The sequence below is a fragment of the Salarias fasciatus genome, chromosome 9 (assembly GCF_902148845.1).
Source record: "Salarias fasciatus chromosome 9, fSalaFa1.1, whole genome shotgun sequence".
NCBI lineage: Eukaryota > Metazoa > Chordata > Actinopteri > Blenniiformes > Blenniidae > Salarias > Salarias fasciatus.
Window position 1 is genome coordinate 18,534,622 of NC_043753.1, and position 27,523 is coordinate 18,562,144.

The window sequence follows — 27,523 nt, forward strand, 5'->3', positions numbered from 1 at the left end:
TGAAAATGTCTTTATCTGAATCTTTTAGAATAAGTGGAGCAGTTTCACATCAGAAAACACTCACAAATGTGGAATTTGAACCGTCCAACCTTTTGAAGTTGAGGTGCTCAAGGGAAGGCCAGTCCCACTTTCTCTTTCGGTGTTTAACAGTCCAGAACGTAGACGCCACAGGAGGACGTCTGTAACATCTTCAAGCATCAGATGGAGACTCTGATCCTCATATTTCACCTGGACGTCACAGGGATGAAGAAAACAATAAAGTCTCAGAGACAGCAAAATGAGTTTTCTCTCTTATTTCTTTTCTTTAAGCTGACTGCTAACCCGAACCCTAATCCTGTGATTAATCACAATTTAAGAGATTAATCTTTGCCAGTTTCCTCTTGCAAGCCCGTAGTTGTGAATGTGACTGTGCGTGGTTATTATCAGTGTGTGTGTGATGGACTGGTGATCTGACCAGTGTGTGTGTGTGTGTGTGTGTGTGTGTGTGTCCTGCCCTTACGCAACAGAAAGGAAGAAGAACAGGGAAACAAACTCAGCTGCCTATAATTCCACAGAACCACACAGATTATTGTCAGTTCTGTTTTTGTCTCATGGAGAAACTAATCATCGCGTCACTGATGAATCTGCTGAGTCATCGTTTGACGGCGCAGAGAGAGAATTCATCTTCCAGGCACATTTTACAGACAGCATCTCCACTGAGAGCGGTGAAGGAAGTGACCGACAGGTGAACCCTGACCCCTCGGATAATCTGATGAACCGTCCAGAGGGACGAGTCAGACGGCGGACGAGTCAGATCAGCAAGTCACATCCGCTCGTCGTCAGGCTGAGAGAAAATCAAGACAGACTCGCTGGGTCTGAACGTGAAGCCTGAATAAAAGAGAGAGAGAGGGAGAGAGAGAGGAGGGGGCAGAAGGGCAGAAGGATTGGCTACGTGCACATTCCTGTGTATGTGCCTACTGGTATCGGTGTGTGTGTGGCCGCCGTAGGCGCGCGGAGCGGCGCATGTGCCGCTCGCAGCGTCTGGAAAGTCCATTTGAGCGGCGCTCAGGATGCCAGCGTCTCAGAGCGGGAGGCCGCCTGTCTCGCCCTCGGCGGCCGACCCTTAATCAGAGGAAGGTTGTCCAATGCGAGCGCGGACGGATAAATCACTCCTCGCCCCGGCCCCGCTATCTGGGACGGCCGCAGCCAGGTCGTCCCGTCAGCGGACTGGCCCTGGGCCCGGACCCTCCAAAGCTAACAGCCATGTGGTTTTGAGCCCTTTGGTGGAGGGGTCCCGGCCCGCCGCCGCCCCCCGGAGAATAATAGTCTGCATTCTGAGCATATCGGTATTTATATTTCTGTGGAGAGGCTTGCTCGATGATATGCGGCATCCTCTTAATCTGCACACCCTGAAAAGACACACACTTTACACACACCTCCTGATCCCTCATCGTATTTCAACTTCCATTTACAGTCTTTAATCAAAGGATTAATTAACTTATAATATAACATTTATTTTTGTATGACTGATTTTTTTCAGTCTAGAATTTCAGCAACGGCAAATCGACCGATTTATAATAAAAATACTTCAGCAGACGACTTTGTGTTTTACTAAGGAAGTGCGTCGCTCCCCCCTCTACTTCCTGAGATTTCCAACATAGCCTGGTCAGTCAATTTAACCACTGTCCTCTATATTTAAAGGCTTATGCTTCATCAGGACTACTTTATTATGGAAAACTTTGCAAGGAGGTGAAGTAAAATCACAAAAAGTCTGGATTAAGTCTGCTTCCCGACAGCCGTTGTTTATAATTTAGCATCAGAGATTGAAGCTTAAAATGATTCATTGATAAAATGCTGTGATCAGCATGTTTCTGTCTCTGCCTGAAAATGCAAAGTATTCACTGTGAAAACCATGTTTTATTTAGTTTTTTATTGAGAGAAAAAACATATTAGGAGCGTTGAAATAACGTGCAAACAGCCGCCCCGTGCCTCTAATTGAGACTGCCGAGAACCGCGGTCAGTTCGAGCGCGTCCTAATTGAATAATGGCGATATCAGTAGACGAGAGGGAGTGCGGAGTGATTTACGGCGCGGCGGAGCGTGCTTATCTCTCCCTCTGTCCCATGCAGGAAACACTGGGATGTCACCAGGCAGATTAAAAGCTTGGCACAGCTGATGTGGAGGCTCAAAATGGACAGGGTGGGGACTTCTGACTGCTGTGCAATGGGTTTGGGATTGGGGGGGGGGGCGGCGGAGTGACCTTAGGAGTCCTGTTTTGGCAGCGATTCATTCAAAATCTGGGAATTCCACTGGAAGTGAAGAGGTGGAAAAAAAAAAAGATGTAACATCGTGCAGCTTGAATGAACTTTTGAGCCGAGAGCGTATTTTTCGTCTCAACCTCTGCCAAGCCACATTTTTCAATCTGAACGTCCCCCCCCCCCAGAGGAAAAGTGGAATTCGTCAACATTATTTGGCATATCGAAGATTTGACCGAGAGGTGCGAGGAAGAGTTCACGAGAGCTCGGCTGCCCCGACCTTTATTAACGCTCTAAAGTGTTTTCTCTGGCGGTGCAGCTGGATGGCCTTTTAATTGAATTCCTGACAGCTGCAATGCGAGGAATTCCGACCCTTCATAGGGCCCAAAAAACCGAGCTGCCCCGTTTCATTTTCCACAAACTTTACATCACAGCAGGCTGGTGTCACGGCACACTCTTTTGCCCCTTGAACTGAGGCGATCCGCGGCCTGACGAGAGGTGTTTGATGGTAACGCGGGGAGACAGATCTGGAGGAGCAGCTGCACGGAGGACGCGGCGACGAATATAGAAAGAGGGACGAGGGCCAAAACATATCACACATTTTTTCCCATTAACAGCATAGGTTTGAATCTAACTTGGCGCCAATTAGTTGCAGTATAGGCGCATGGGGTTTTTAAAAATAGAGCGTGGCCGGGGTGGCAATACAGGCGGAACGCGGAGGCAAATATCTTGGCCGCGGCGGCGTGTGATTTCACGTGTAATCATGCGGAGGAAAAATAACGGCGTTCATTCGCATCGGCGGCAGCTGGTTTGTGGTAATTCGGTGTCGTGAAAGGTTAGGTGACGGCTTCAGACATGTGCTGCTTCTACCTGTCAAAGCCAGTGAGCGCAGATTGGGGATCTGCGCCGCCGCTCTCTCTCTCGGACCCGCCGTTCTTCAACATTTGCTTCTCTTATCTTTGCAGCTGAGGGTCTGGAATGAGGGGCATGCAGGCTTCGGGCCTACCTGTTTACGCAGAGGGCTTCCTCCATTGTTCCCTGCACCCCCTCCCCTTCCCCCCTCCTCCCCGCTTCCTTTCGTGGATTTTTCACATTTTTGTGCAGGCTGTTGTTTTGGGAACAGGTCGAGGGCCTCGGATCATGGGAGCCTCCCGCCGCATTCCAGAATCCCTGTCTGGTCGGGCTCACCAGGAATTCTTTCCTACGGCTCATATCGTCCGTTTCGCACACACCTGAGATATATTTGCGGCAGTAAACTAAACAGTCCGGCGGCACGAGCGCCGTCGCTCTGTCCTTTCATACGGGGCTGAAACCCGATAAGTTTTGTACACTCCTGTGACTCCTTCGCTTCAGCCCCAGGGTTACTGTGGAATGAAGTCATCCCTCATCAATAATCCCTTTCACTACGGAAATAGACTGACTTCAGTCCAGTTTCGGTGCCTGTTATGTAACTCATGATAGTTCACGGTGGAGGATATATGCGAGCGGCTAACGCCCCAGTAATACGATTCAAACTAATCTACTGAATCCACGACCCTTGTAAACTTGATCGCACCTCATGCACTGTGTTGTGACACCTTGATTTATATTTATGGAACCAAAAAAGATTCGGTTTGCTGTTATAGGAACTTTATTTTTAACTCTCATTGAAAAACTACATCGATTGCAAAGAGTTCAAGCAAATGCACAAGGACCAAACTAATCGCTGATATAAATAAAAAGGTAATCTGATTCCTCTTAATTTGTATCCAAAAAGGTGAATGAAAACAAGTACTCCCCTCTGAGGGTCCTGATAATGGACAGCCCCTTAATCCTTATTACCTTAAGAAGCCCTCAATGAGATTACAATCCAGCACGAACACTATAAGTGAGTGCCAGTTCACCATCTGCTGCGATCCCCGGTAAACAAAACACTCGTCAAATAGTTGAGTTTGTTCTTCGTGACAGAAAGAGAGGATGAAACAAAACTAGGAAGGTTTTTGGAATGGGTTAAATTTCAGCAATAGGTTAAATTTCAGAATAATCCTGCAAAAGGATTATTCATTTCCGCTGGTGTTTTTCCCAGATTAAAACACATTAAAAAAGGTATTTACACCCGATTTTAACAGAAAAGAAAATGTACTTGAAAAGCATTCTGAAATCTTCACCCTACTACGGCTGGCCTGCATGCATCTGTGTGACACACCTTCCTGAAGAGGATTTCCAAGCAATGCACCTGCAGTGGAGATTAACCCTGAGCAAAGATTAAGCAAATTAAGCACGATGGAGCCTCCTGAAATATACTGTTGCTGTGCAGTTCGCTCTCCAGCAGTCATGGCGACGAGCACGGGATAACGCTTCATGGATTTTTTTTTTTATTTCACTACATTTGGGAGTTTCCTGATGCCAAAGAGGGTGAGTTGTTCTTTGAAGTCCTGCAGGCGTGTTGCTGACGGGGAGCAGCTGCAGCCGAAGCTTTACCTGCAGGAATATGGTCTGACTCTGTGGATATGTGTGAACTTCAACTGAACCATTTGACCTTACTGACTTGTTAATTAATTTGCTGAGGAAACTGTAGTTTTACAAATGCAGACAAAGCAGAAATGTTGCTCTAACTATGACCATCTCAAAATATAACCTGTATTGACCTGTTTCTATCTTTGAATTAAAAAAATAGAAACATTTGACGAAATTTAATGAAGCATCTCTTTTGCTGTTTCCTTTTCTGAACCTCTTAACTTCATTTTTCAGGTGAAATTTGCTGTAGTCTTTCAGACTGTTAATTATAAAATACTGGAAGAACTAAACTGTAACATAATGTCTTAATTTGATCGTGGAACGCTTCAAAAATGTGAGACAAATCTATTCCTGTAGCCAAACACGTTTAACAGATGAGATTCAGGCATCAGCGAATATTCTGGCAAACACTTCGGTATCACTTGTTGTGCGCTGCTAAGTTGTTAAAACCCGGGTAATTAATCAAGCGGTGATACTGAGCAGGTGACTGCTTTCCCACACGTCAGGTCACCTGATGGCTCACAAGGTAAACAGCATATGTTTTTCAGGCGACACTCGGCTCTTAAGATATATTCATATTTGTGATGTAGGTTTTGTTGAGCGAGCTCTCACGGCGCTGGTGTGTTAAGCTGACCCTCCGTGTAAACAAGAGCAAAAGGCCAACGAGGTTCAAACACGCCTGTAATGGAATTTCAATCACAGGACGGTTTTGATTCTCAGACTTGGTCCAATACTTGTGCTGAACTCTGCTTTTTTAAATTTTTTTACCAAAACTGAAGGGTTTTAATTTCAAATGTACACCTTACTCTCATCATAAACTGTTTTGTTAGACATAAAGACACTGCTGTTCTTGCCTAAAGTAAATATCTTTTAAACCTTTTTCCTCCACTGTAGCCATCCAGCAGTGATGAATGGGATGGGGCTTCGGAGGATTCCTCCTGACCAGTCGTCCGGGAGCGGCCACACCTTTGGGACGCTACGCCACCCAAGCATAGGCGACCCAATCCTGTCCAAGCGGGTCTGCTTCTACAAAAGCGGGGACCCTCAGTTCAATGGCCTGCGCCTCGTCATCAATAACCGCACCTTCAAAACCTTCGACGCCCTTCTTGACAGCCTTTCTAAAAAGGTCCCCCTTGCGTTCGGAGTAAGGAACATCACGACGCCGCACGGGATCCACGCCATCAGCTCTCTGGATGAACTCGAGGATGGAAAATCCTACATCTGCTCGGACAGACGTAAAGTAAAACCCATCAATCTGGCCCTGGCCAGGAAAAAGCTGCCTCCCTGGTACCACGCCAGACCCGTGAGTTCCCGTCGTCAGACGGTGCAGCAGGCCAGGCTCTTTCCCGGACGGAGTATTCACAAAAAACAGCCGGCGGTTTTGCGCTCACCAAAAAGGCTTCTGGTTTTTTGCAACGGAGAACCTGCGATAAAGCAGACTGTGGTGCTTCATAAGAAGATCACACCCAGCTATGAGTCCATCCTGGAATATATCTCAGAGCTGATGCAGTTCCGTGTGGTGAAACTACACACTCCTGACGGCAAACGTGTGAGTGAACAGTACTTCATGTTCTTTGAGAAAAAAACTATGTCACACTAGCTTGGTAAAGTTTTAAAAATCTCTTTCATTTTTTGCAAAGTCACATTTACCGTGATTGGTTCAGAAAAGACTGACTTATGATGCCCTCAAACACCCTCAAATGAGGAAAGAAAGTCTTAAGCTTCTTTGGCTCCTCACAACTTACTCTAATACCCAGAAAGGCCTTCTGGGATGCTGCACTGTGAGGCTTTAGGTCATGAATCTGTTGATGATTCAATGCTTTATCTTTATTGCTGATACTAAAAAACAATAATTTAAACTGGTCATCCACGTCACACTTGTTTTTGAATTAATTTCTTGACAATACATCCACCCATCAAACCGCCTTTTAGAATTACTTTATTCAAGTCAGGGTTTCGGGAAATTTCAGTTCATAGCAAAATTTCAAGATGGAAATCGCTGTTCTTAATTTTAACTAACTGTTGTCTATATTTCGATGTGCTGCAGGTTGATGGTCTCCCAGGTTTGATTTTGTGCTCGGGCACTGTGGTGGCTGCAGGCAGAGAACCTTTCAAGCCTGCAAACTACAGAGCTCAGAAAGCAGCACCAGCGCGGCGGAACACAAGACGAGCCAAGTCTCTGAACCGTAAGTTCTTCTACATGTCAAGTTCTTTGGAAGACTTCACAGACAGCGTCTGTCCAGTCGACCTGTATCATTATGACTAATACAAAGCAGCTCTCAGCGGATAAACCTTGGGAAAGTGCTGAGGTAAAGCTATTGTATATAATACTGCTGATGACCTACATGCACCGTTTGCATGGCTGCTCAACGAGAGGAAAGCGCTGGACTGCATTTGTAACTGTTCTTTTCCTCTTTTTTTCTTCCATGTTTTCTGGACGTGTGTTTTGGACCGCCGTCTCTCAACTTCTGCCTGCAATTCTTGGACCATTTTTTTTCCTTTCCCCGACTTTCTTTTTGCACCTGATTGGATATTTTGACAAACCCAAAAGGAAAAAAGAAGTCGCTGTCGTACACTTCAGACATTAGGACTTTTTCTCCATCGTCTGAGCGATACATCGTGGATCAGATTCATAACACCATCGCTGGACGTTCGTATGGTGTTCCCAGCAATCCCACTAATTCAGCTGAGCTGGAGTCCGGCCGCATGCTGGAGTCGGTTGCAGAAACGGAGGAAGACAACGACCTCAGCGATGGAGCGGAGGGGCGGACCTGCTCGCTGCCCAACGAAGACGACATCGAGAAGTCCTTTCGGGTGAATCAGGATGGCAGCATGACAGTGGAGATGAGGGTGCGCTTGACGATTAAAGAAGAGGAAATGGTCCATTGGACGACAACCCTGACTCGCTCTTGTGTTGCCAGTCAGCTAAACTCCACCTGCCTGTCGGTCGCTGAGCCAATGGAGGGCATCTGTTCACCTAATTCAACCTCATTGGATTTACAAAGTTCCGCTGAATCCTCTAACAATGCCATCAACAAGGACAAAACAAGAGACGACAATGATGAAGATCCACCGTCACTCAGCAACGAAGCTTTCAGCGAGAGCTGTAACGAAGAGGATGAAATCAAAACCCAAACAGACGTGGTGTTCCCAAGGAGAGCGCCATCCCCAGGACACAAACAAATCAGCAGAAAGCAGGCGTCTGTAGAGAGCATCAAGTCGGTGACGGCTAATGGGATTCAGGAAGACATGGTCGGCTCTTATTCCTTCAGAGAGGAAACAGAAAATGGAAGCATGACGGAGCAGTATTGCGTGGTCAAGCAGAGCAGCAGCAGACCGGTTCCCAAACCGAGGCGACTCGGCTCCGTCGAACACTACAGTAGAAATAGATTCACATCGGAAGGGATGAGTGAAGTCTTACAGATTGACTCCAGTGGAGAGGAGGTCACAGAAACTGTCTTACACATATATGAACAGCAGACCTGTCAGGACAATTTCCTCGCAAACATCTGCGTCCCCTATATGTCTGCTTCTGAAACTACCTTCGGCAGGCCGGCCACTTCAGAAACCGGACGACTTTCCTGCAGTAATGAGTTTGAACCAGAACAGTGTCGACCCTCGACTGCCTCCGAATCCATTAGCATCTGGAGGACTGAGAGCATGTCAGTAGCATCGGATATAAAGTCTCCCCCGCAGAAAAATGCTGTGAAAAAAACTGCAAATGCACAGCAACAGCTCCAGAAGTTCACAAAAGGTCAAGTAAAGATCAACCAGGGAGACGCCGGTAAGCACAAACGAGTGTCCTCAAATCAGAAAGTCATGAGCAAACAGGTTCGACGGATAACGACACCAGGCAAAAGACAAAACAAGAGTCCTGCAAATGCACCTGGGAGCCAGAAGAAAGCAAAAGCTTTCTCTAGTGCTGGATTCATAAAGAGAATTTATGGAAATAAATCAAAATCAGCAAAAACCTTGAAAAATCCTAAAAACAGAGCATTGAAAAATGGCGTTGGAAGTGTCTCAAACAACAGCTTGCCTGATGATACCGGAAATATTGGTGAAAACGTAGCATCAGCATCAAATGGTTACAAGGATGAAGAAGTTTTGTTTGAAACAAGCAGGACGGTTCTCTCTTCCTCTGAGCTGAGCCAACCACGGGCAGTACTGATGAGGCAGACGTCAATGCATACGGAGAAAATGACAGGAAACAGTGATCCAAGCAGCACACAGCCTGTTCTGGGCTGTAGCAATTCAACACATGAATATGTGGAGAACTGGCTGGAGAAAGCTCACCTCAACCATCAAAGAGGAGACATTGGATCTGGAACGTCTGACAATATGAAGGACTTGATCACAGAGGCAGAGGACGGGACGCTGAAAACGGAAACCCATCAAGCTCGTGAGCCACAACAGGGAACATCTGTCAAACTTAAAGTTCAGTCATTTGAGAGCAAATCCTTAAGTTCACCAGTGGAGAAAACTGCTGGCAAACACCATACAAATTCTGTAAATACAGACAACAGCAGGAGCTCATTTCAGACACACGCAGAAGACGACAAGCCTCTTCCAGTAAATGGTATCTGCCCAGAAATTCCATTTGAGAGTGAAAAGGAAAACAAATCAAATCCCGTCAAAATCTTATTTCAAAAAGCTTCACCATCAAATACTCTTTCGATGGATCTACCACCACCACCTTCATCTGCTGAAATCGCAGCGCTATCAAACCCGGAATATTTCACTCAGGATGCATCGTCAGTTGCCAGCAGCCCATTATACAGACTCTCATCTTCAAGAACAGACAGTCATTCAGCGTTAGACAGTCCTACATCTGACAATGTTCTTTCATCCAATGACAATCCAACGGAAATCAAACCATTGGTTCAGGCCAATATTCCCTTCGACGAACAAGAGTCCCCATTACCGAGAGTTCCATCTATTAAAAGAGCTCCTTTAGTCAGTAATCTATCTTTAGAGAGGAAAATGTCTCTCAGAAAGGTCAGTCTGGATAAATACACTTTAGGCAGTGATGCCACTACGGAGACGAATACGTTATCTACCACCGTCAACACAACGAGCGATGATGTTCCACTAAATGCCATATGCTCATCAAAGACTGAACAACCGATCAAAAAATTACCAGAGGAGGCACTGCAGACATTCTCAGGTCTGGTTAGCACTCAGTCATGCTGTACGTCTGTGTCCCCTGCTAGTTTAACGTCAGAAGAGAGGGAATCGTCAGGCAGCATCTGGTCAAACGAGGATTTAGTGCCAAGCAGTCTCTCCTTGAAGGAGACAAAAAATCTGAAAGGGGCATCTTTACCCAAGACGTCAGTGAAAAAGGTAAAGCTAATGAGCAGTCCATCACCAGAGAGAAAACCCCAAAGCAAGAAGCTTCCTGTTGAACAGCTGAATAACTCCTCAAAATTATCACCGGTGCAAAGCCGCTCATCAAAAAATATGGCCCCAGATGTTGGAATACAACGGCGTGCTACGCCGAACGCCAGTCCCTCTGCTGAGAGAAAACAGAAGCTTTATAAACCCAAACAGCAGAACAGACTCTCCCCATATTCTCAGTCTCTGGATGTGGCCTCGTCACCTACCAGACACAAGTCAAGTAAGAAGTTGCTCCTCAGAAATCTGTCCGCAGACGGCCAATCGGAGGCAACAAACAAGAAGCAGAAGAAAGTTTTGCCCACAAAAACAAAAGGAGAGTCAGTAAAATCAGCTGCTGAACTGACTAAAACATTGATGAGTGACACACCGATCCTACTGGCAGCTGATCAGAGGGGAAAACATTCTAGCCCAGTGGCTGCAGATAAAGACAAGTCAATGAAGGTCATGCAGACAGCACCAGAACCGTTAACCCCCGCAAATCAGCTGGACATGAAACCCGTCCTCGAGAAGATTTACCACTCAATCAACTCAATCAGACAGATCACACAGAGCAAACGCCCATCGTGTCTGGAAAAGTCCAACAGCCTGCCTGACTTCTCCTCTCACGTGGCCTCGACCTTTGGATCCTCGTCCAAAGCTCTTCTTGCTTTCTTGACTGTCATGACGCTGAAGGAAGGAATAACCGGCCTGAACCTGAACAAGCTGAATGCGAATGATGTCAGCTGTGCAGAGGCTTTAAAAATGATGGATTCTCTCACTGAAATAGCCAACATTGAGGATTCACACAAACTGAAAACTAGTTTGTCAGATTTACAGCAATCAACCTCAAAACAGCTCCTGCAAAGCTGGAAGGACTTTCAGGAGCTCAGTGGCAGACGCAGAAGTCGCAGCTCAACAGCAAACAATTCACAGCAAGAACTCTTAACCACAGCGAGACGCGAGCAAGACTGCAACCTTGAGGAAAGGGTTATTGATGAACTCATGGAAAGTCTTGAGATCCCAGAGAAGCTAAAAGTAGAGCTGGCATCGCTGTCAGTGGGTCCAAAGAGTGAAAATACAGATCAAATATCTGAAAGCATTAACAAAGGAGAGGAGCCATATTTAACAGAGAACTGTAACCAACTTTCCCCTGAAGATGCTGTTAATGCTCCTCAGGATGATAAAGTGAATGTTGATGTGAGGTCCATTATTAAAAAATTCTCACACATCACCCAGCCAGACCAGTCTTCAGTAAGAAATCTTCCTCTGGCAGAGAAGTGCAAAACAGTTGATCTGTCAGCCGAGGATACCGAACTTCAACACACTCAGACCAAATGTCCACGAGAAGAACACATTCCTGCCGGAGAGCAATCTGACTGTAAATCTTCTGTACAGGAGAAGTTGCAGTCGTTTAGAGATGTGATTCCTGAAGGAAATGAAGGCAAGCCAAAACAGAAAACTGATAATACAGCATCACAAAAAGATGGCTGGAAGCAAACTGCATCCATTCCAGACACACCTGAGAGGGACAGGTCGGAGGAGGCTGAGGCGGAAGACCTCCCGATCCCTGAACGTCAATCTGAGGAGGATGAAGGCAAACAGCCGAGTCCTTGCTGCTATGTGGAAGTCAATCAAAGAGGGAAGAACCATGTGTCCAGCTCAGAGAGGGAAAAGCCAAAACTCAGCATGGGACTGAATGTAAGTACTGATGACAGTACAGGAACCTCGGACGATGTGGACGAGCCGTCGTCAGACGAAGAGCAGCCAGAGGTAGAATTCAAGCAGCTGCAGGTTATTGTTGAGGAAACGTCGTCTGGCATCGAGGATGAGGAAGAGGAAGAACATGTTTATGTACCCCCACAAAATCAAGAGCTGACAACCAAATTCAACAGGTTGGAGGCTGTGAATGAAGAAACAGAAGAAGACAATGTTAGCTCAGGAGATGAATATAAAAGATACGTTTGTCACCAGTCTAAACAGCACAATAACGATGAAAGCATTTTATTGGAAAGAGACAATGCATATATGAAAAATGACAGAGAAACAAAAAGCTTTAAGTTTAACACAGATGACGACAGCGGTAATGATCACAGAAGCTACGAAGAACATGCAGATGAGGATCGACCGAAGTTGAAATATGAACGACTCAGCTGTTCAATGGAAGAAGACCTGAGCTATGAGGACAAAGAGGCCAGCTCGGATGAAGAGAAAGTCAGTATGAGCCTCACACCGGAAGGGGCTGCGAGCGAAAAACAGTCTGATATTATAAAACGTAAAACTACAATGGAAAATGAAATGACGACACAATCCGTAGCAGAGAGAGTCATTCTACTGGAACAGCAAGCAGCTGATTCTCAGACAAGGAAGAACTCAACCAGAGGACCTGCCAGCAGACACTGCTCGCAAAGAAATGCCCCGCTCGAGTCGGAGGAGGACTCGTCATCTGAGTCGCCCACGTCTCTTCACGGCTTCTGCTCTGGATCAGCTCCTCAGTCGTCGCTGTCCTTCAGCTACGATTCCAGCGGCGTCATCACCACGGAGCCCGAGGGCAGGGTGAGATCCATCAGGGAGATGTTTCTAGCAAGGGGCGCCACAGACATTCACCAGAGACGCGTCCCCGGTTTCCAGCCATCAGAACAGCTGGAGAGCAGAGGCGAGACCTCGGTTGGCGGTGGCTATCAGACTCCCGTATCCAGCGAGCCGTCCAGCGGCGAGGATGATTCGGCACGCCAGTCAATCACTAGAGGCTTTGTGAGGAGGACAATCGAAATGCTTTACGGAAAGAAAGACGTTCATGTCAACGAGGAAGCAGGCGAAAGACCGCCTTCCGCTCCAAAGCAGAGAAACAAAGAACATTCAAGCATTTTCTCTTCTTTCCAAACGGCTGGATCCAAAGCAATGTCTGAATTATCCTACTTTAACTCCACCAACGCGCTGGACACCCTGACAGGAGCGACCAGATGCATCGCCTTTAACGCTCAGGTTGGGCCCGGCGACAGCGTTCCTATTGATAACGGACGATGGCTCCTCGGAGAAAACACACTCATCAGAAAGTCCGTTTCTGATCCAGTTGGGATCAATAAAACCTTTTCAAATGATCCCGAGGGTGAGAAAGTATGCCAGAGCACCGATGAGTACACTCCATATTCCCTCTTCAGCAGTAAGAGTGAACTGGAAGACAAGCCCAAGTCTTTTTCCAGGAAGTGCACCTATTTTTCTTTGCCCCACTGCAGCGACTCCGACGCACACCAGGATGAAGTCAGCAAAGGCAGCGACGCCGTCGTGGAGGAGAAGGACGATCCGGGCGACGGCAAAGCGTGTGCGGAGAAGAATGGCAAGAGTGTTGGTCTGAGCGACTTCAAGATCGTGGATAACAAAGTGCACCCGCTGGCAGAGCCGCCGCCCGATGCCGAGGTTGTCGTGGTGCAGCCGGGGAAAGGTCAGGGCGTCGTCAACAGGCGCCTTCAGGATCCTGATATGTTGGACATTCTGTACAATTTTTGTGGTCAGCACTGTCCAATTCTATAACCATGAAAAAAAAACTTACTGAAATTCAAACTTGAAGAGCTACCGTATATTTCTTTGGTATCGATTGGACTCGTTTTGGGGTACAGTAGAAGATATTTTCTTGGGTGCCTATCTTTGATGTTGCCATTGCCTTGGTGTAACGCACTAAAAATGTCATCCCATTTCAGCCAAATGTCAGATGTGCAACAATATCTCACGGACACAAGAGAAAAAGTGGAATCCCTTTGAGCTTCTTGTTTAATTTCCTTTTTTAATTACACACTCTAGAGCAGCTCTCTTCTTGGTCCTGCAGGTTGCCTGTCAACAGAAGACATACCCAGAGCATTACTGTAATCTCCCCCTAAAACCCTTTAAACAGATCAAGTCCTCACAGCTGTCAGGCAGTAAGGCCAATCCCACCTGCACCAAGTGGACGGTCAGCTCGCCATTGGCTTGGAATCAAAACACTGCTGTTTTCTTACAGCCAATAACAAGCGACACGGACAACATGAAAACAGTTTGCCGTTTGTAGGAAATGTCAAATATATATTATAGTTATATATTGTATATTGATATCAAGAATGTAAATAATGTTTTTTTGTTTGGTTTTCATTACACAGTAATAGCTTGATGTGTGTATATATATGTCTGTCATTAGATTCACTGTTTTATGGTTTACATTGTGGCGTGGCAGCTGACATTTTTGTGTTTTCACATTGATGTGTTAAAAATAATAAAACAAAGTGTTTGCACCTACTTGTCTTTTTTTCTTAAGGGAGGGTTTAGTAGTTCAGTTTCTTTTTGCTTTTTTAGTCTTGTGGTTTCCATCCCCTATATATATCACCTGGAAAAGGTCACGTGACTGACCTTATTTACACGCCGAGCGACCTTTGGTCCACCGATATGTCAGGAGAAGTCAGAAGGCCAAGGTGGTCGTCGTGTCCGAGACACCTCGGGAGGCTGAGCGCCGTTGTTTTCTCTTGCTGATTAGCATCAAGATGTCTGAGGAGGAGCGGCGACCTGTGTTTTCTCTTCCCCCCGCTGGAGGAAGTATTGCTGTTGTTCTAAGCTTGTTTTGTTTCTCAGAAGTTGCCATCGAGCTGGCCCGTGTTGTGACAGGAGCGTTGAGGAATGCACTCAGAAGGGACTGTTTACATCTCCCACTACAAAGTAAGAACAGTGGCCGTCAAGACTTATTCCCACAATTGGAAAACTATTTCAAATATATGATTCGCTCTCTGGGCTGCACGGTGCACAGAAGTTCCAGTGAAAATAAAAAAAATTTTTAAAAAAGCACAGCAGTGCCCACTAGATGGCAGAGGCCACCAATGCAACAAAAGACAGGGAAGCAAAACAAACCAAAAAAAAACTGTTTAAAAGTGTTTATTTAAATAAATATTTACATAACAGCTTTGTATAAATCAAATTTGTCTTACACAACACATATCTCTAAAAGGGACTGCCTTAACAAGGAGAAAGAAAAAAAAAATGAAAACAGAAAAAAAAAGGATGGATTACAATGATACTGTTGTGTTGTAGCCAGAGGCAAAAGGTTCATTTAAGACCCCCCATATTGATCACTGAGCAGTTATTTCATAATAAAAGCTGAACCTGGAAGATATTCACCATCCCTCCGAAGCCATTAACAGCCGGGCCTTAACACCTCGCTCCTCTCCCATTAAAAATCTTGTTATAGTTATGCATAAATCTACATGATAATTTCATATACATTTTAAGTGTTACTAAGGAGTTATGAGGCTGATACACTACACTAACAGAATAAAAGGCCACATGCTGCGCTGAGGAACATATGGCTAAAAAAAAAAAAAAAAAAAAAAAAAAGGAAAGAAAATAAATCGATATCTTAAGTCAAACATTAATTCAGGCACGAACAAAGCAAAAAAAAGACAGCCTTGGTGAAATTTAAAAAGACACCACTCCTACGGTCGGGGCTATAATGCCCTGCTAAACGGAGTACAGTATATGGCTGGGCCTGAAGAGGCGTCACTTCAGACCAAGTGATCTAAGATAATGAGAAACACACAACTTATGCCTGAGCTACAGGTTTTAATTCATGTCTCCTCATCCGAATCAATTCATCGACTCCTCTTGTAGATGGACAACTAGAAATGTTACGTGTGTGAACATAAATCTGACGCCTGATTGAAATGGAAAGAGTCGATCGAGTAACTTTCAGTGGTAAGAAAAACAAACCGTCATTGTAACAATAACAAAAAAAAAACAAAAAAAACATGATGAATCAACCTTTTCTTCGATGCAGTAATTTGATGTTTTGTTCCGCAGGGACTGAACACGAAAACAGTAATACACGCAGTGTTTACTATTGCTGTCAGGTCATGCTTGTAAAACTCTATACTTTAACAAAACCGATTGTTTAATCAAAACGTATCAAGAAAATATCATTCTTTTCAAAATACTATGCAGAAAGGGATTAAAGGGTGAATTAATAACGTTTGAACAACACTTTGTTGCTGTTTTTTTTTTCATCCTGAGATTTAACCCAATGTGTTATCTCTGCAAAGAGTAATTTACAGTTTGTGTTGTTTGTGAAAATGCAGCGTGTGACACTGTGTGGCGTGGGCACGTCATCCCCTCCCCCCCCGGGGTTAGCAAGCCTCTTGCATCATTAGCGCCTGTGCAGGTCGTCATACGGCGCCGGTTTTGGGCTGAGACGGGCGCGTTCCACTGACAAAGTTATAAACCAAAAACTGGGAGGTGCCGAAATATTTGGTGGCGAAGAGTTTTCCGTCAGGAGTGGGGTCTGAGAAAGCGATCTCGTCTTTGCTCAGGTATGAACCGTATATGAAGTTATTCCTGTGCGTAAGAAAAACAAGAGAGAGAAAATGTGGTTACGGTGGGAGTCGCTTTCAGTCGATCCGGCGTCATTTTGCGGCGGCTGCACTGACCTGAGGCACTCGATCATGCGCGAGGCGATGCCCTGGCGCCGCATCATGTTGACCACCCAGATGCGGCTGATGCCGCAGATGGCCGGCTCCGGCGTGGTGGAGCAGCACCACGCCCTCTGCCGCTCGAACATCACCTTCTCTCCCTCCGAGCCCTCCGGCATGGGCTCCTCGATCACTCTGTACCCCTGCGGAGCGAACGCACACGCCGGCACACTTTAACCTGCAGAGTCATCTCACACGACAGACAAACCACACGGCGTGGAAAGATCCACACACCTCTTGAATGTGCTCCGCTATGAGACATCCAGCCACTTTCTTGTCATTAGAGATGAAGAGGAAGGTTTTGGTCTGAGAGGGACACTTGGTCTCCACCTGCTGGAAGCCCAGGTCATTGTCCACCATCTCCCGGATCTCCTCCACCTAAAGAAAAAAACAAAACAGAAAAACATTTGTTTTGAAAGCAGGAAGCAACTTAGAAACTGAATTCTGTGATCTGACTAAAGGGAATATGTAACTCCTGGAATGTTCTGCTAACACACCTTCTTCAAGGCATATTTGGGATCATCTGGTAGGACGAGGATGATTTTACCATCAGGATACTCTCCCAGAATCCTCTCTTTTTTCCAGCCCTGGAAAGAAAGATAAAAGACATTTAAATAAACCCGTTTATTATTTTAATGTGACTTTCACCATGTCGCTGCTTAGTCTTTTTTTTTTTTATGTTCTACTGCTGAACGGAGATTTAAAGTTTTAAATGTAGTTTTCTGTGATCGCTTGCAACTAATCACTTTGTTACGTGTAAAATCCAATAATGAATTTAAATGAATAAATTACACATTTCTATTTTAAAGATACGGTATGAACAAATGTACAATAGCATTTGGTTTCTCGAATAAATTCTTTTTTTTTTTTCTAAAGTTCAGAATAAAAAAATAAAGCAGGATCCTTCACTGTGATCTGACTCACTGATTCAATCTCAGACTCTCAACCGAGTCTGCAAAGCAGCAGAATCAGGCATGTTTCACACCGACGTCGGACCCGGGTTCAAATCACAAGAGAGGCGGTGCAGTCCAGCCGGGCGTCTGCTGTTTATGCACCCACTAAGACGAGCGGGTTAAAAACGCCTTTCTATTCAGCCGACGAAATCAACAGCGCGGCGATACGGAATTTCCCAGGTTGGGAGCAACAAAGTAACTCTCTACTCTCTCGATGTGAGAAACGTGCAGAATATGGCCGGTGGGATTCATGGACACCTGACAGTCAAACAGGTGAGTCGATATGACAGGATGAGATGAGGCCAAACAAATGTCAACAAGCTGCTCAAAGGGTTTTTTCACTTTATGGTGAAATGCAGGCATGACATGCATTTCAAAACAGCAAAAAACACATTTGGGAAAGTTTTTTTTTTTTATATATTGATCAATTATTGTATAATGCAATATTAGTGCATTAACTTCTGAAGCCCCATATCAAGCTCGATCTATGTAGCAAATGTCTCTTTTAGCTACTGGAAATACTCAGTGAGAATGTTTTTAACAATCAGGATTTCACCCTTTAAAACAGTCTTGAAACTTTGGATAGTTTTGGAAAGTTTGTTGAATAATTTCAGCCCAATATTGTGTTCTTCTTTGATGGTGTTGTTGAGAAGTCTGAAAAGATCAGTCTAACAAAATGTGACGGAAGAAATGTGCAGGCGGACAGAAACCATTCCCTTATTGAATATCATGCTGCCATTTCACTCCCCATCCTGCAGACTGTCTGAAGGAGGGCCCACACTGAACATTTTCATGAGATTTCAGTCATGAATTTGTCAAACTGTTTCAAAATTTCAAAATCAGCTAAACTAAACACTGACGACGCGCTCTGCTGTTCATCTGAGGGAGAGAGGCAAGGCCGAACTAAATTCATACAGATTTCTCTCACCACATATTTGACTGCGCTGATGAACTGGTTGTGAAAGAGTAAATGCTGAGACTCGTCCTCGGGATTGGCGGCAGAGTAGAGCATCCCACACACACTGCAGGCCACTGCTCCGAAGTGCTTCTGTCCCGCATCCTATGAGACCAAAGGAACAACAGCGTTACACCTCAAGAAAATCTAGAACCAGAAATACGTATTACAATGTTCTATATACCTCAATACAATATGGGACTTTCATTTAGAGGTAGTGAATTAACTGCTCCACTCACAATAATAGTTTGGGTGCCATCTTTGTCAGCCTCCTTCAGTTTCTTGATTTCTTTTTGCAGACAAGCATCAGAGAGCGGAGTCTCGTCCTCCTGCAGCTTGGCTGCTCCGCTGTGATGCAGAAACACACATCAGATTACTAAGGGGGTTCAAATGCTGAAAGGAAAAGCATGTCAGAGACTTAAGGAAAGCTTCTTACTCCTGACAATGCTTTGCCGATGTTTGATCTGCTTCCTTGACTGTTTCAGTCTTATTCTCTGTGGAAGAATCAGCATGGCAGGCTGTTAAAAGGGAAAAATAATTCAACTGTTATATTTATAATTCAGGAAATTTTATGCAAGATACTTTTTCTTATTTTACAGAATGTGACATAAAGTTCCATATAAGTATGTTGTTTTATAAATGAACGTAGGCAGTATGCATGAGATAATCTCCATGTAACATGTTCTGTTAATTAGCTACATGAACTTTCAGTGTGAAGGCTACATACCTGCAGGCTTTTCTTCACTCTGCTGTGCGTCACTCGCTGCAGAGTTCATGTCAGCAGGAGGTGAAGAGGCGGCAGTGGATGGAAGTGGATGGGCTGGATTCTATGTTTCAAAAGGAGACAATGAGTTACTTCTGAGTATTTTTGCAAAGCTCTGCTAGATAAATATGCAATCATTAGCTCCTGACTCACCTTGCTTTTTCCATCTTCCTGCACTGGGGGACTTGAGGGCTCCTGGGACACTGAAGCAACACTGGACTCAGGAGTCGCCGGCTTGGTCTCAGGTGTGGCTGCAGCAGCAGCAGCAGCGGCCTTGGCCAATGGAGAGGCAGACGGCTTCAGTGGTGCCACGCTTGAAGCATTAGTCTGTGGCTGTGGTGAGACAGAAGCAGCAGGCTTGGACTGGCCTGGAGATGAAGATGTTTTGGACTGAGTGGCACTCGAGACGACAGACTTCATCTGAGTGTTCGCTGACGAAGCAGGTTTCGACAAAGCTGTGGTCACTGTTGTGGTTTTTGACTGAAGAGTGGCAGCAGCAGTAGGTTTTGCCTGTGTCGTTTTCACTTGTGTGGGTTTCATCAAAGCTTGAGCTGAAGTGACTGGTTTCGTCTGACCTGAGAGTGTGGTCGGAGCTTTGACTGCTGCCTGGTTTGCGAGTTGCAATGGAGTGGTGGGTTTCGATGAAAGCGTTGGTTTGGACTGAGCCACAGTGCTCGATTGAAGGTTGGGCCGCGTCTGCTGTGTGAGCCGGGGATGCATATTCTTCGTTGGACCTGTAGGTAATGGGTCATCGTCCAGTTCAAAATCGTCAGGCGAATACTTGGGCCTGGGTCTGTAAGGCTTATACTCAATGACAGTCTTTGCTTTTTGTGCATTGAGTCCGTTGGGCATGGGTGGAGGAACAGCTGGGAGAGTCCTCTTGGCTGCTGCTCGGGTCACTTTTGGGGCAGGTCCTGGAGTAGCTGCTGCTTTAGCAGCCTGAGCGGTGCTTTGCCTTGTACTTCTACGGGTTTCAGCAGTAGAAGGCTCGGGTTTAGACTCTTCGGACTTGGTAGTTTTAACATTGGGGGGCTTACTTTTAGTGGCTTCTGTTTTAGTGGGTTCCTTTTTACTGGGTTCTTTCTTAGCAGGTTCAGTTTTGGGCACTTCAGGTTTGACCGACTCAGCCTTAGTATCCTCAGCTTTAGGAGCCTCAACTTTAGGGGGGGCAGGTTTGCTATTTGTAGGAGAAATGAGAGGTTCCTTTGCTGGCACTGCAGCAGGTGCAGCTGCTGTGGGAAGCGAAAACAGGGAAGGGTCGGAAAACGGCGCTTTCCAGTCAATGTCTGAAAACATCTGATTCGCTTGGTCAGACTTCATCTTCTTCACTCGTGCCCAAGACATTTTCTCCCTCTGAAGCTCCACCTGTCTCAACCTCTGATACCGAGTCAGTTTCTTCTTCTCATGAGCTTTCAGCGGCACTGTAATCTGAGAGACGAAGAAGCGCCTCTTTTGCGGCTCCGCAGGTGACTTGACTTCAGCTACATTGTCTGCCGTAGAGGGCTGGACTGAGGGCGCCTCCTCTGCGGGGGCCGCTGCAGCAGGGTCCCCTTCTGGTTGAGCAATCGTTGCAACACTATCCTTGTCTGCCTCTTGTGTGTTAGCGGGCTGATGAGTGTTTTTGCTTGTTTCGCTCGACGTGGCGGCGGCCATGGCAGTGGCCGCGGCGGCGGCGGCAGCAGCTTGCTTCTCTTCCTCTATCCTCTTGAGAAGCATGCTGTCTGTGGCAATGTCCTCTGCGATTTCCTGACAAAGGGCTAAGAGGTTCAGCTGCTGTCTGTTTGCTGTTCTTTTAGCCGCCGCCGCTCTTTGCTCAGCCAGAGCGGCAAGTCGAGCTTTGGTCCTCGCTTGTGTGTTCATTTCCTGTTTCTTGGGTTTTTCTACCTCTTGGACCTTTTCAACGTCTTCAGTCTTTTGAGGTGTGCTGTTTTCTTTCGGGACGGTTCCAGTTGTGCTTTTTTCATTCGACTTGTCTTCAGAGTGTTCGGCAGAGCATGTGCTAGGCGTCTCCTTTGGTTTTTCTATGATCATAATATCACTGTCTTTCTCTTCCTCTTCCTGAGCCACTACAACCTCATGTCCAATCTCGATCTCCTCCAGAATCTGCACCTCTTGAAGGTTCAAATTATCTTCAGTGTTCTGGATCAAACCTACATTAGAGTCTACATTTAGGTCGGCATTATCAGTTTCCATCATGTCAGAGGATGGACGCTGGTCGAAATTTTGAGTAGTGGACAAAGTATCTATTGTTGTCTCGTGGTCTAATAGTTCCCCTGATTTAATGGAAGTTTCTTCTTTGACCTCGTCAGTTGGATGTACTTCTGTGGCCATCTGTTGGGAACCGTTTAATACAGTTTGATTTACTGCTGCACCCCTGTCTGGACTGACCTCCTCTGACAGTCCAGATTCTGTAGCAGCCTGAGTGACAATATCAAAGTGAAGTTCACTCCCTGGGACTGGCTCTAAGATGACGTACTCCTCAGATGGACTATTAGTCATCTTCTCCGTTGCTGCAGCTGTTGTCGTCGTCGTGACGCCAATGTTTGCGAGCTCCTGAAGTTCCACCTCCTCCTGTACCTGTTCTGAAAACGCTGCAGCACTGGCGCTCTCTGGAAAACCATTCTTTTCACTTTTCTCAGCAGCATCCGCTGACCAGTCATCTAGTGTACTGATTCCATCACTTTGATTGACTATTTCTTGATTCACATCCACAGTTACATTACTCTGCTCCACCTGTTCAGGAACTACAGTCTTCTCCTCACTGGCAGGTGGTGCTTCCATTGTAACAAGTGCTTGGTTGTGTGAGACAGAAACTTCCTCCAGCTGCGGGTCGGCTGCTTGTCTGTCTTCAGTTACAAAAAGTGTTGATGGTCCGTCCTCCAGTTGTTGTGTTTGTATGTCCAGAACAGAAATGGCATGATGCATCTCTGGAGCTGTGGGAACTTCACTATCGTCATGATTACTCTCTGGACTGCTGATGGGCTCATAGATGATCTTGTTTTCATGAATTTCGACCTCTGGCTGAATAACCGTCTTAATCTGCCCTTCTGTTTCCTCAATTACAATATCGGTGTGCTCTGCTTGGCCACAAACATAAACAATACTTTCGGCTCCTTCACCTTGTCCTTCAGTATCGCTAACAGATTTGTCAGCTTTAACCTCATTAATCATCTGCATCCCCATTTCCTCTTCCAAAGCCGAATCCGCCCTTTCTATCGATCCACCTGTTGCTTCAATATCCCACTGGACATCCACAGCACTGGTCTCCATCTGTCTGTGATTTTCTATATTTGTCAAATCAGAAATGGGTAGTTTTTGAGTTTCTTCTGACACGGCGGTCGAGTGCTCACTGATTTCTCTTATAGTTAAGTGGTTCTGCTGTTGGGCTACTGGATGAGACACATCCTCTGGCACTGCAGCGGCTTCCATAGTTTGAGCCTGTGGAACATCAACACATTGAGCTGTCGCCTCTTCGTCACACTGCTTTTGCTCAGAACTTAACTTCATTAAATCTTGGTGTGCATCACTGACGGTGATTTCACTTACCACCTGGCCGACGTGTGATTGTGTTTCCACCTGTGATCTTTCATCAGGAATCTCTTCAGGCACCGATGTCGTGTGCTGGTCCATTTCTGGGTGGTCATCAGCAGTACCAGCGTTTCCGTTGTTCTCGGCGTTGATGAAAATGGTTTGTGCATCAGCATGAGGACTTAAGTGACCGACCTCATGACCTTTCAGAGTTTGCACTTCTACTGCATTGTAACAGTCCTCTGTTGTTTCTGCTGCCTGAATTTCCATTTCTGATGAACTACCAGTAGCGCTGACATATTCTTCAGTTTTCTTTTCGTTAGACTCGGCTGTCTGAGCATTTGCAGCTTCTTGGACTTGGTTAGGTATTTCACTGCCAGACTTAGGGACAACCTTGGTCTCCTGGTTTTGTATTTGTACAACAGATGCTGTGCTCAAAACCTCCTCTGATGTTTCTCCGCCCACTAAATCTTCTTTATTTGGACTTTCCTCACTTTGTGTTTCTGGCGAGGGGGCTCCCTTCAAAACTTCCAAGGTTGACGTAACTTGTGTTTCCATTTTGATGTGATTCTCTTGTACAGTTGCAAATTCCAAGTTCACCTTGTCGTCATTACTCACACTTTGAGAATTTTCAATGTGAACCTCCTCACATATGTCATCTGTAGTTTGGGTACCGACTTTCGGGCTTTCCTGACTTTGTGTTTCCACTGCAGGAGTGACATGAAGGCCATCCACTGTCGTAGGTTGCCTGTGCTCTTCTGTCTGTATTTCCATACTTGTTGATGTCTGCATTTCCGTTTCAGTTTGACACTCTGGTACAATCTCATGATGCAAGTTCACATTTTCATCAACGTTATTTAAATTTCCTACCCCATCTTGCCGCTGGAGCTGACTTGATACCTCGATGGAAGGTTCACTCACGTTTCTCACCTCGCCATGCATTTCCAAAGCCAATGCATTGCTGCCGACCTCCTCTGACGTGGATACCGTCTCTATTTCCACTTCAGTTTGAGTCACAGCCGCAACAAATTCAGCATCCTCACTGCTTCCATAACTTGGAGATGGCAGGTGTTTTTCAACTTTCTCTTGTGTGACTGTGATGGCTTCACTGTCCTCTGCTCTCTTCAGGCACGGCACTTCCACATCACCCACAGAATGTGAAGACCTGAGTGCTGCTGAAATGTGCATTTCTTTGTTACTTTCACTCTCAGAACCACTGGCACATTCAAAGGTTTTTAAGCATTCAGAATTATCCCCTGGAACATGAACTTGAGTAACCACAGCTGTGGTAGGTTCGCTGACCTCCTGGATTTCCAGGGTTTGAACTACAACAGGAGGTCCAGGATGGGGGATTTCTGACGACGCTCCAGTCAGTGTTTCTATTTTGTTTGACTCATCACCTTCACCAACACATTCTATGTTCACAGCATCTTTGTTTTCTATCTCTTCATCATTTTCAACCACACCATCCCCACAATAATCAACAGATATATTTGTGGTAGGTTCATGAGCATCCAGTGTCTTCTGGCTTTTTGTGTCTACTGACATTTTTTCCAGGGATAGTGAAGCCCGTTCATCGATTCTGATTTGACTATTTAGAGGACTGGAACAACTATGTTTCATATTTGGCCCATTGTCTGTGTTTAAGTCTCCTTTACCCTCATAAGAGAGCTGTACAGTGTTGTCATACACTTCGTTGGTTTCAAGATGCTGCTTATCCACTTTCAGTGCTTCGTGCTCCACTTCTTCTGTAATGCCTTCGGAAAACAACTCGTCTTTCTTACTCTGCCCACAGTCAGACGTCGATGTTTTGGTACTACTGTCGGTTGTCAGAGAGGAATGGCTGAGACATTCGTCAACCAAAACTTCTTCACAAACAACAGTCTGAGTGGAGACATCAACTTCCTTTCTGTCAGGTTCTTCTAACTTTTCTGTTATTGGGTTCACAACATCACAAGAGCTGGTGACCGAATCTGTTGCCTGGTACTGTGGTTCTACAGGTTTTGATTGATCCTTGAATGTCACTTGAATTTTGACACTGAGGTCTGTTTGAGTCTCTGGACTGCCAACAAATTCTGTCGTCACTTTTCCATCCTCTCCACAGCTACTTTGTGAAAGCCTCTGTTCTGATGCTGGGTGTGTCTGTTTTGACTCACCTTTTTCAGGTAAACCATCACTGGAGTCTGCAGAGGCTCCTGCTGCTTCAGAGGATCCCTCCTCGTGATACTCACCCTTCTTTGCTTGACAAATTATATTCAGCTCATTTCCTTTAGAAACAAAGTCTTTAGTTTCCGTGGTTTTAGTTTCACTGCTCAGGTCTGCATGACTTCCTGCTGCACATGCCGAGTCCGTCGACTTCTCCACTTGTTCCTCACCTCCATGGCTTGAAGTCACATCTGCAGTGATGGATAGTGGTGCTTCCACCGACGACATTTGCATTTTGTTTTCTACCTTGTCAGGCTGTGATCTATCATCTTGTCCATTTTCCTCCGCTGCAGATGTCACAGGGATTCCTTCAGCTGATGTTTCTTTTGACATTGCTGGTGTTTCAGTATCTAATTGCTTTTGCTTTTCCATGCTGATATGGCCCATATGTTTATTTTCTTCTGCTGTAGACTCTGTTATCCCTTTTGCAGAAATATCTTTTGTGTCCTGCTGTGCTGCACTATTTGAAATTTCTTGTCTCGATTCAGCAGAACCCTGGTTCACATTTTGATGAGCTTCACTGGTGCTTTTAACACACGGTGAATCTGAAAACATGCCATAATTGTGATCTATCTGTACAGGGTAAACAACAGCAGGTGGTAAACCCTGGCTTACATCCTGCACATCAGAAGACAAATCTTCTATTCTGCGTTTGGCTTTGTTTGAATATTTTCTCATGCAGCGGGCTTTGTCTTCATCGTCCCTTTCTCTGAAAAAGTCAACCTTACTGCCGTCGCTACTGAGCCCATCATCAGAGTCTGTGGAGGCTGTTCGCTTCAGCGACACTTTAGAGTTGGCTCCCTGTGAAGGAGCTTCTCTGCAGGAGGCACTTGTGGCTTTTAGGAGCTTGGCTTTTTTATAAGGTGGGTCAGAAATGGTTTTGCTGGGATCCTGTTCAGAGGACTTAGCTGGTTTAGTGACGCCTTCCATCGCCAGTTTTTTCTTAGTCCGTGGGGCTGAATTATCTGTGATGGTTCCTGTTGTGAGGGACTGGTTGTTGTCAGCTGGTGTAGCCTCCTCGTCCTCGTCCAGCTTCCTCACCTTGGTCTCAGAGTCCTGAGGAGTTGATGGTCTCTTTGGGGCAGGCATTCTGTGGCGACAGATCACAAAAAGCTATATAAACCCAAAACAAAACACGTGCAGTCAACATTAGCAAACCTGAAGGAGATGCATATTTATGCTCACATCCTGCAATCTGCCTGCATCTCAAAGAAGAAATAACACCCAAATCCCCACTAAAAAACCCGCATAAATATCACATGTATGCATCCATAGGTGCAGCATAAAATCAGCATGAATATGAGCTTTGTACATGCATCAGTTGTTCACCTGATTTAACAAAGCTCGCTAACGTTTCACACAAACAGTGATGAGTGTAGTAGTCGCGGGTAAACGCGACGGCCGCCGCGAAGCGCACGGATTCGGCGTGATTTCTCTACCAGACTGTTGTTGTCAGCCGGAGTTGGGCATATAAGTCAGAAACGGTCAGTTGTGGAGCTGCGAGCGGCTAACAGTGATGGGAGCTAAATGTTAGCAGCAGCCAACTCGCCACAAATGAGCGAAACGAGAGTGAAAAACAGCGGCCAAACACGCCGAGTCGGGGCTTCGCTGAACGGCCCGCGTCCCGTTAACGTCCACGAAAACATGAAGCCGCGACAAGTCGTCACACAAACTCACTTTGAGGTTTTCTTTTTCCAACAACAGCTGTTTTTTTTTCCTGTGAATAAAAATTAACTGTACTTCCGGAGAGGAAGAGCGGATGTGACGTAGTGTGCCTCGAGGCGGAAAAAAGGAAAATTTTTATAATTTAAAAAAATCGATATAAACGGGAGAAAAAGTGTGATTTTAGGCTTACTTGTTTTCATTTTGGTTTAAATAAATTCCATAAATATATATTATATAAAACCAATGCACAGGTGTAAAAAAAAAAAAAAAAAAAAGCCGATCGAGTCCAAAACAAAGTACCAGTAGTTAAAAACAGTCGATATATCAGTTGAAACAGCAAATAAATATGTACGTAAAACTATTTTAAAAACATTCTTATGCTCAAACAACAATTTGAAAGTGGATAAAACTTATTGTAAGATGACAGATTACCCAAAAAGCAACATTTTATTTAAAAAAGCAACAATTTCTGATAAAATTAATGAATTTTAAGATTTAAAACATTTCAAATGATTACTTTACATTTCACAAAATGACAGTGTAATCAAATCTGCTTTTTCAATTTATTGGCGCTTGAGCCAATCCCAGCAAACAATGGACAAGGGTAGGATACACCCTGGACGGGCTGCCAGTCCATCATATGACTAATGCAGTTTAGGGTCACCGATTACCCTGACATGCATGTTTTTGGACTGTGGGAGTAAACTGGACTAATTGATCGACACCCTCTAAAACCAGGGGGAATATGCAAACTCCACACAGAAAGGTCCTGGCTGTGAAATGAGAGCACTGACCGTTGATCCACCTTGCAGCCCCTCCATTTAAATTAATTCAAGTCAAGGTACAGTAGTGCACTGGTTAACAATGTTTTCCTCA

At 45.4% G+C, this 27,523-nt stretch overlaps 2 protein-coding genes across 4 annotated transcripts; one reads left to right on the forward strand and one right to left on the reverse strand.

Annotated features, from left to right (window-relative positions):
* Nucleotides 1–5,626: 5,626 nt before the first annotated feature.
* Nucleotides 5,627–13,630, forward strand: LOC115394746 (oxygen-regulated protein 1-like). The gene is made up of 5 exons (XM_030100096.1): nt 5,627–6,278; nt 6,777–6,915; nt 7,281–8,513; nt 10,506–11,006; nt 12,588–13,630. The coding sequence occupies exons 1-5, from the start codon at nt 5,637–5,639 to the stop codon at nt 13,628–13,630; spliced, it is 3,558 nt and encodes a 1,185-aa protein (XP_029955956.1). The 5' UTR covers nt 5,627–5,636.
* A 1,346-nt stretch (nt 13,631–14,976) lies between these two features.
* On the reverse strand, nt 14,977–26,730 carry LOC115394029 (uncharacterized). 3 transcript variants are annotated; one of them, XM_030099145.1, is made up of 11 exons: nt 26,660–26,730; nt 22,796–26,072; nt 19,403–22,687; nt 19,214–19,313; nt 18,923–19,004; nt 18,726–18,834; nt 18,460–18,591; nt 17,076–17,165; nt 16,813–16,956; nt 16,537–16,721; nt 14,977–16,444 (listed from the first exon to the last, which is right to left on the reverse strand). In XM_030099145.1, exons 2-11 carry the CDS (start codon nt 26,069–26,071, stop codon nt 16,276–16,278), a joined length of 7,572 nt encoding a protein of 2,523 aa, XP_029955005.1. In that variant the 5' UTR covers nt 26,072; nt 26,660–26,730; the 3' UTR covers nt 14,977–16,275. The 3 variants fall into 3 exon arrangements, with proteins under 3 accessions (XP_029955005.1, XP_029955004.1, XP_029955002.1); XM_030099144.1 differs by having other exon boundaries at nt 18,923–18,980; nt 19,403–26,072; XM_030099142.1 differs by having other exon boundaries at nt 19,403–26,072.
* Nucleotides 26,731–27,523: the final 793 nt, after the last annotated feature.

Bases quoted from the DNA above. Each gene is read 5' to 3' on its own strand.
- LOC115394746 (XM_030100096.1), top strand. From the start codon at position 5,637: ATGAATGGGATGGGGCTTCGGAGGATTCCTCCTGACCAGTCGTCCGGG. The intron at 6,279-6,776 runs GTGAGTGAACAG...GATGTGCTGCAG, and splicing joins ACACTCCTGACGGCAAACGT to GTTGATGGTCTCCCAGGTTT. The intron at 11,007-12,587 runs GTCGCAGCTCAA...GCTCTGGATCAG, and splicing joins GCTCAGTGGCAGACGCAGAA to CTCCTCAGTCGTCGCTGTCC.
- LOC115394029 (XM_030099142.1), bottom strand. From the start codon at position 26,071: ATGCCTGCCCCAAAGAGACCATCAACTCCTCAGGACTCTGAGACCAAG. The intron at 19,314-19,402 runs GTGAGTCAGGAG...TTTGAAACATAG, and splicing joins AGGAAGATGGAAAAAGCAAG to AATCCAGCCCATCCACTTCC. The intron at 17,166-18,459 runs GTGAGAGAAATC...CTTTCTTTCCAG, and splicing joins TCAGCGCAGTCAAATATGTG to GGCTGGAAAAAAGAGAGGAT.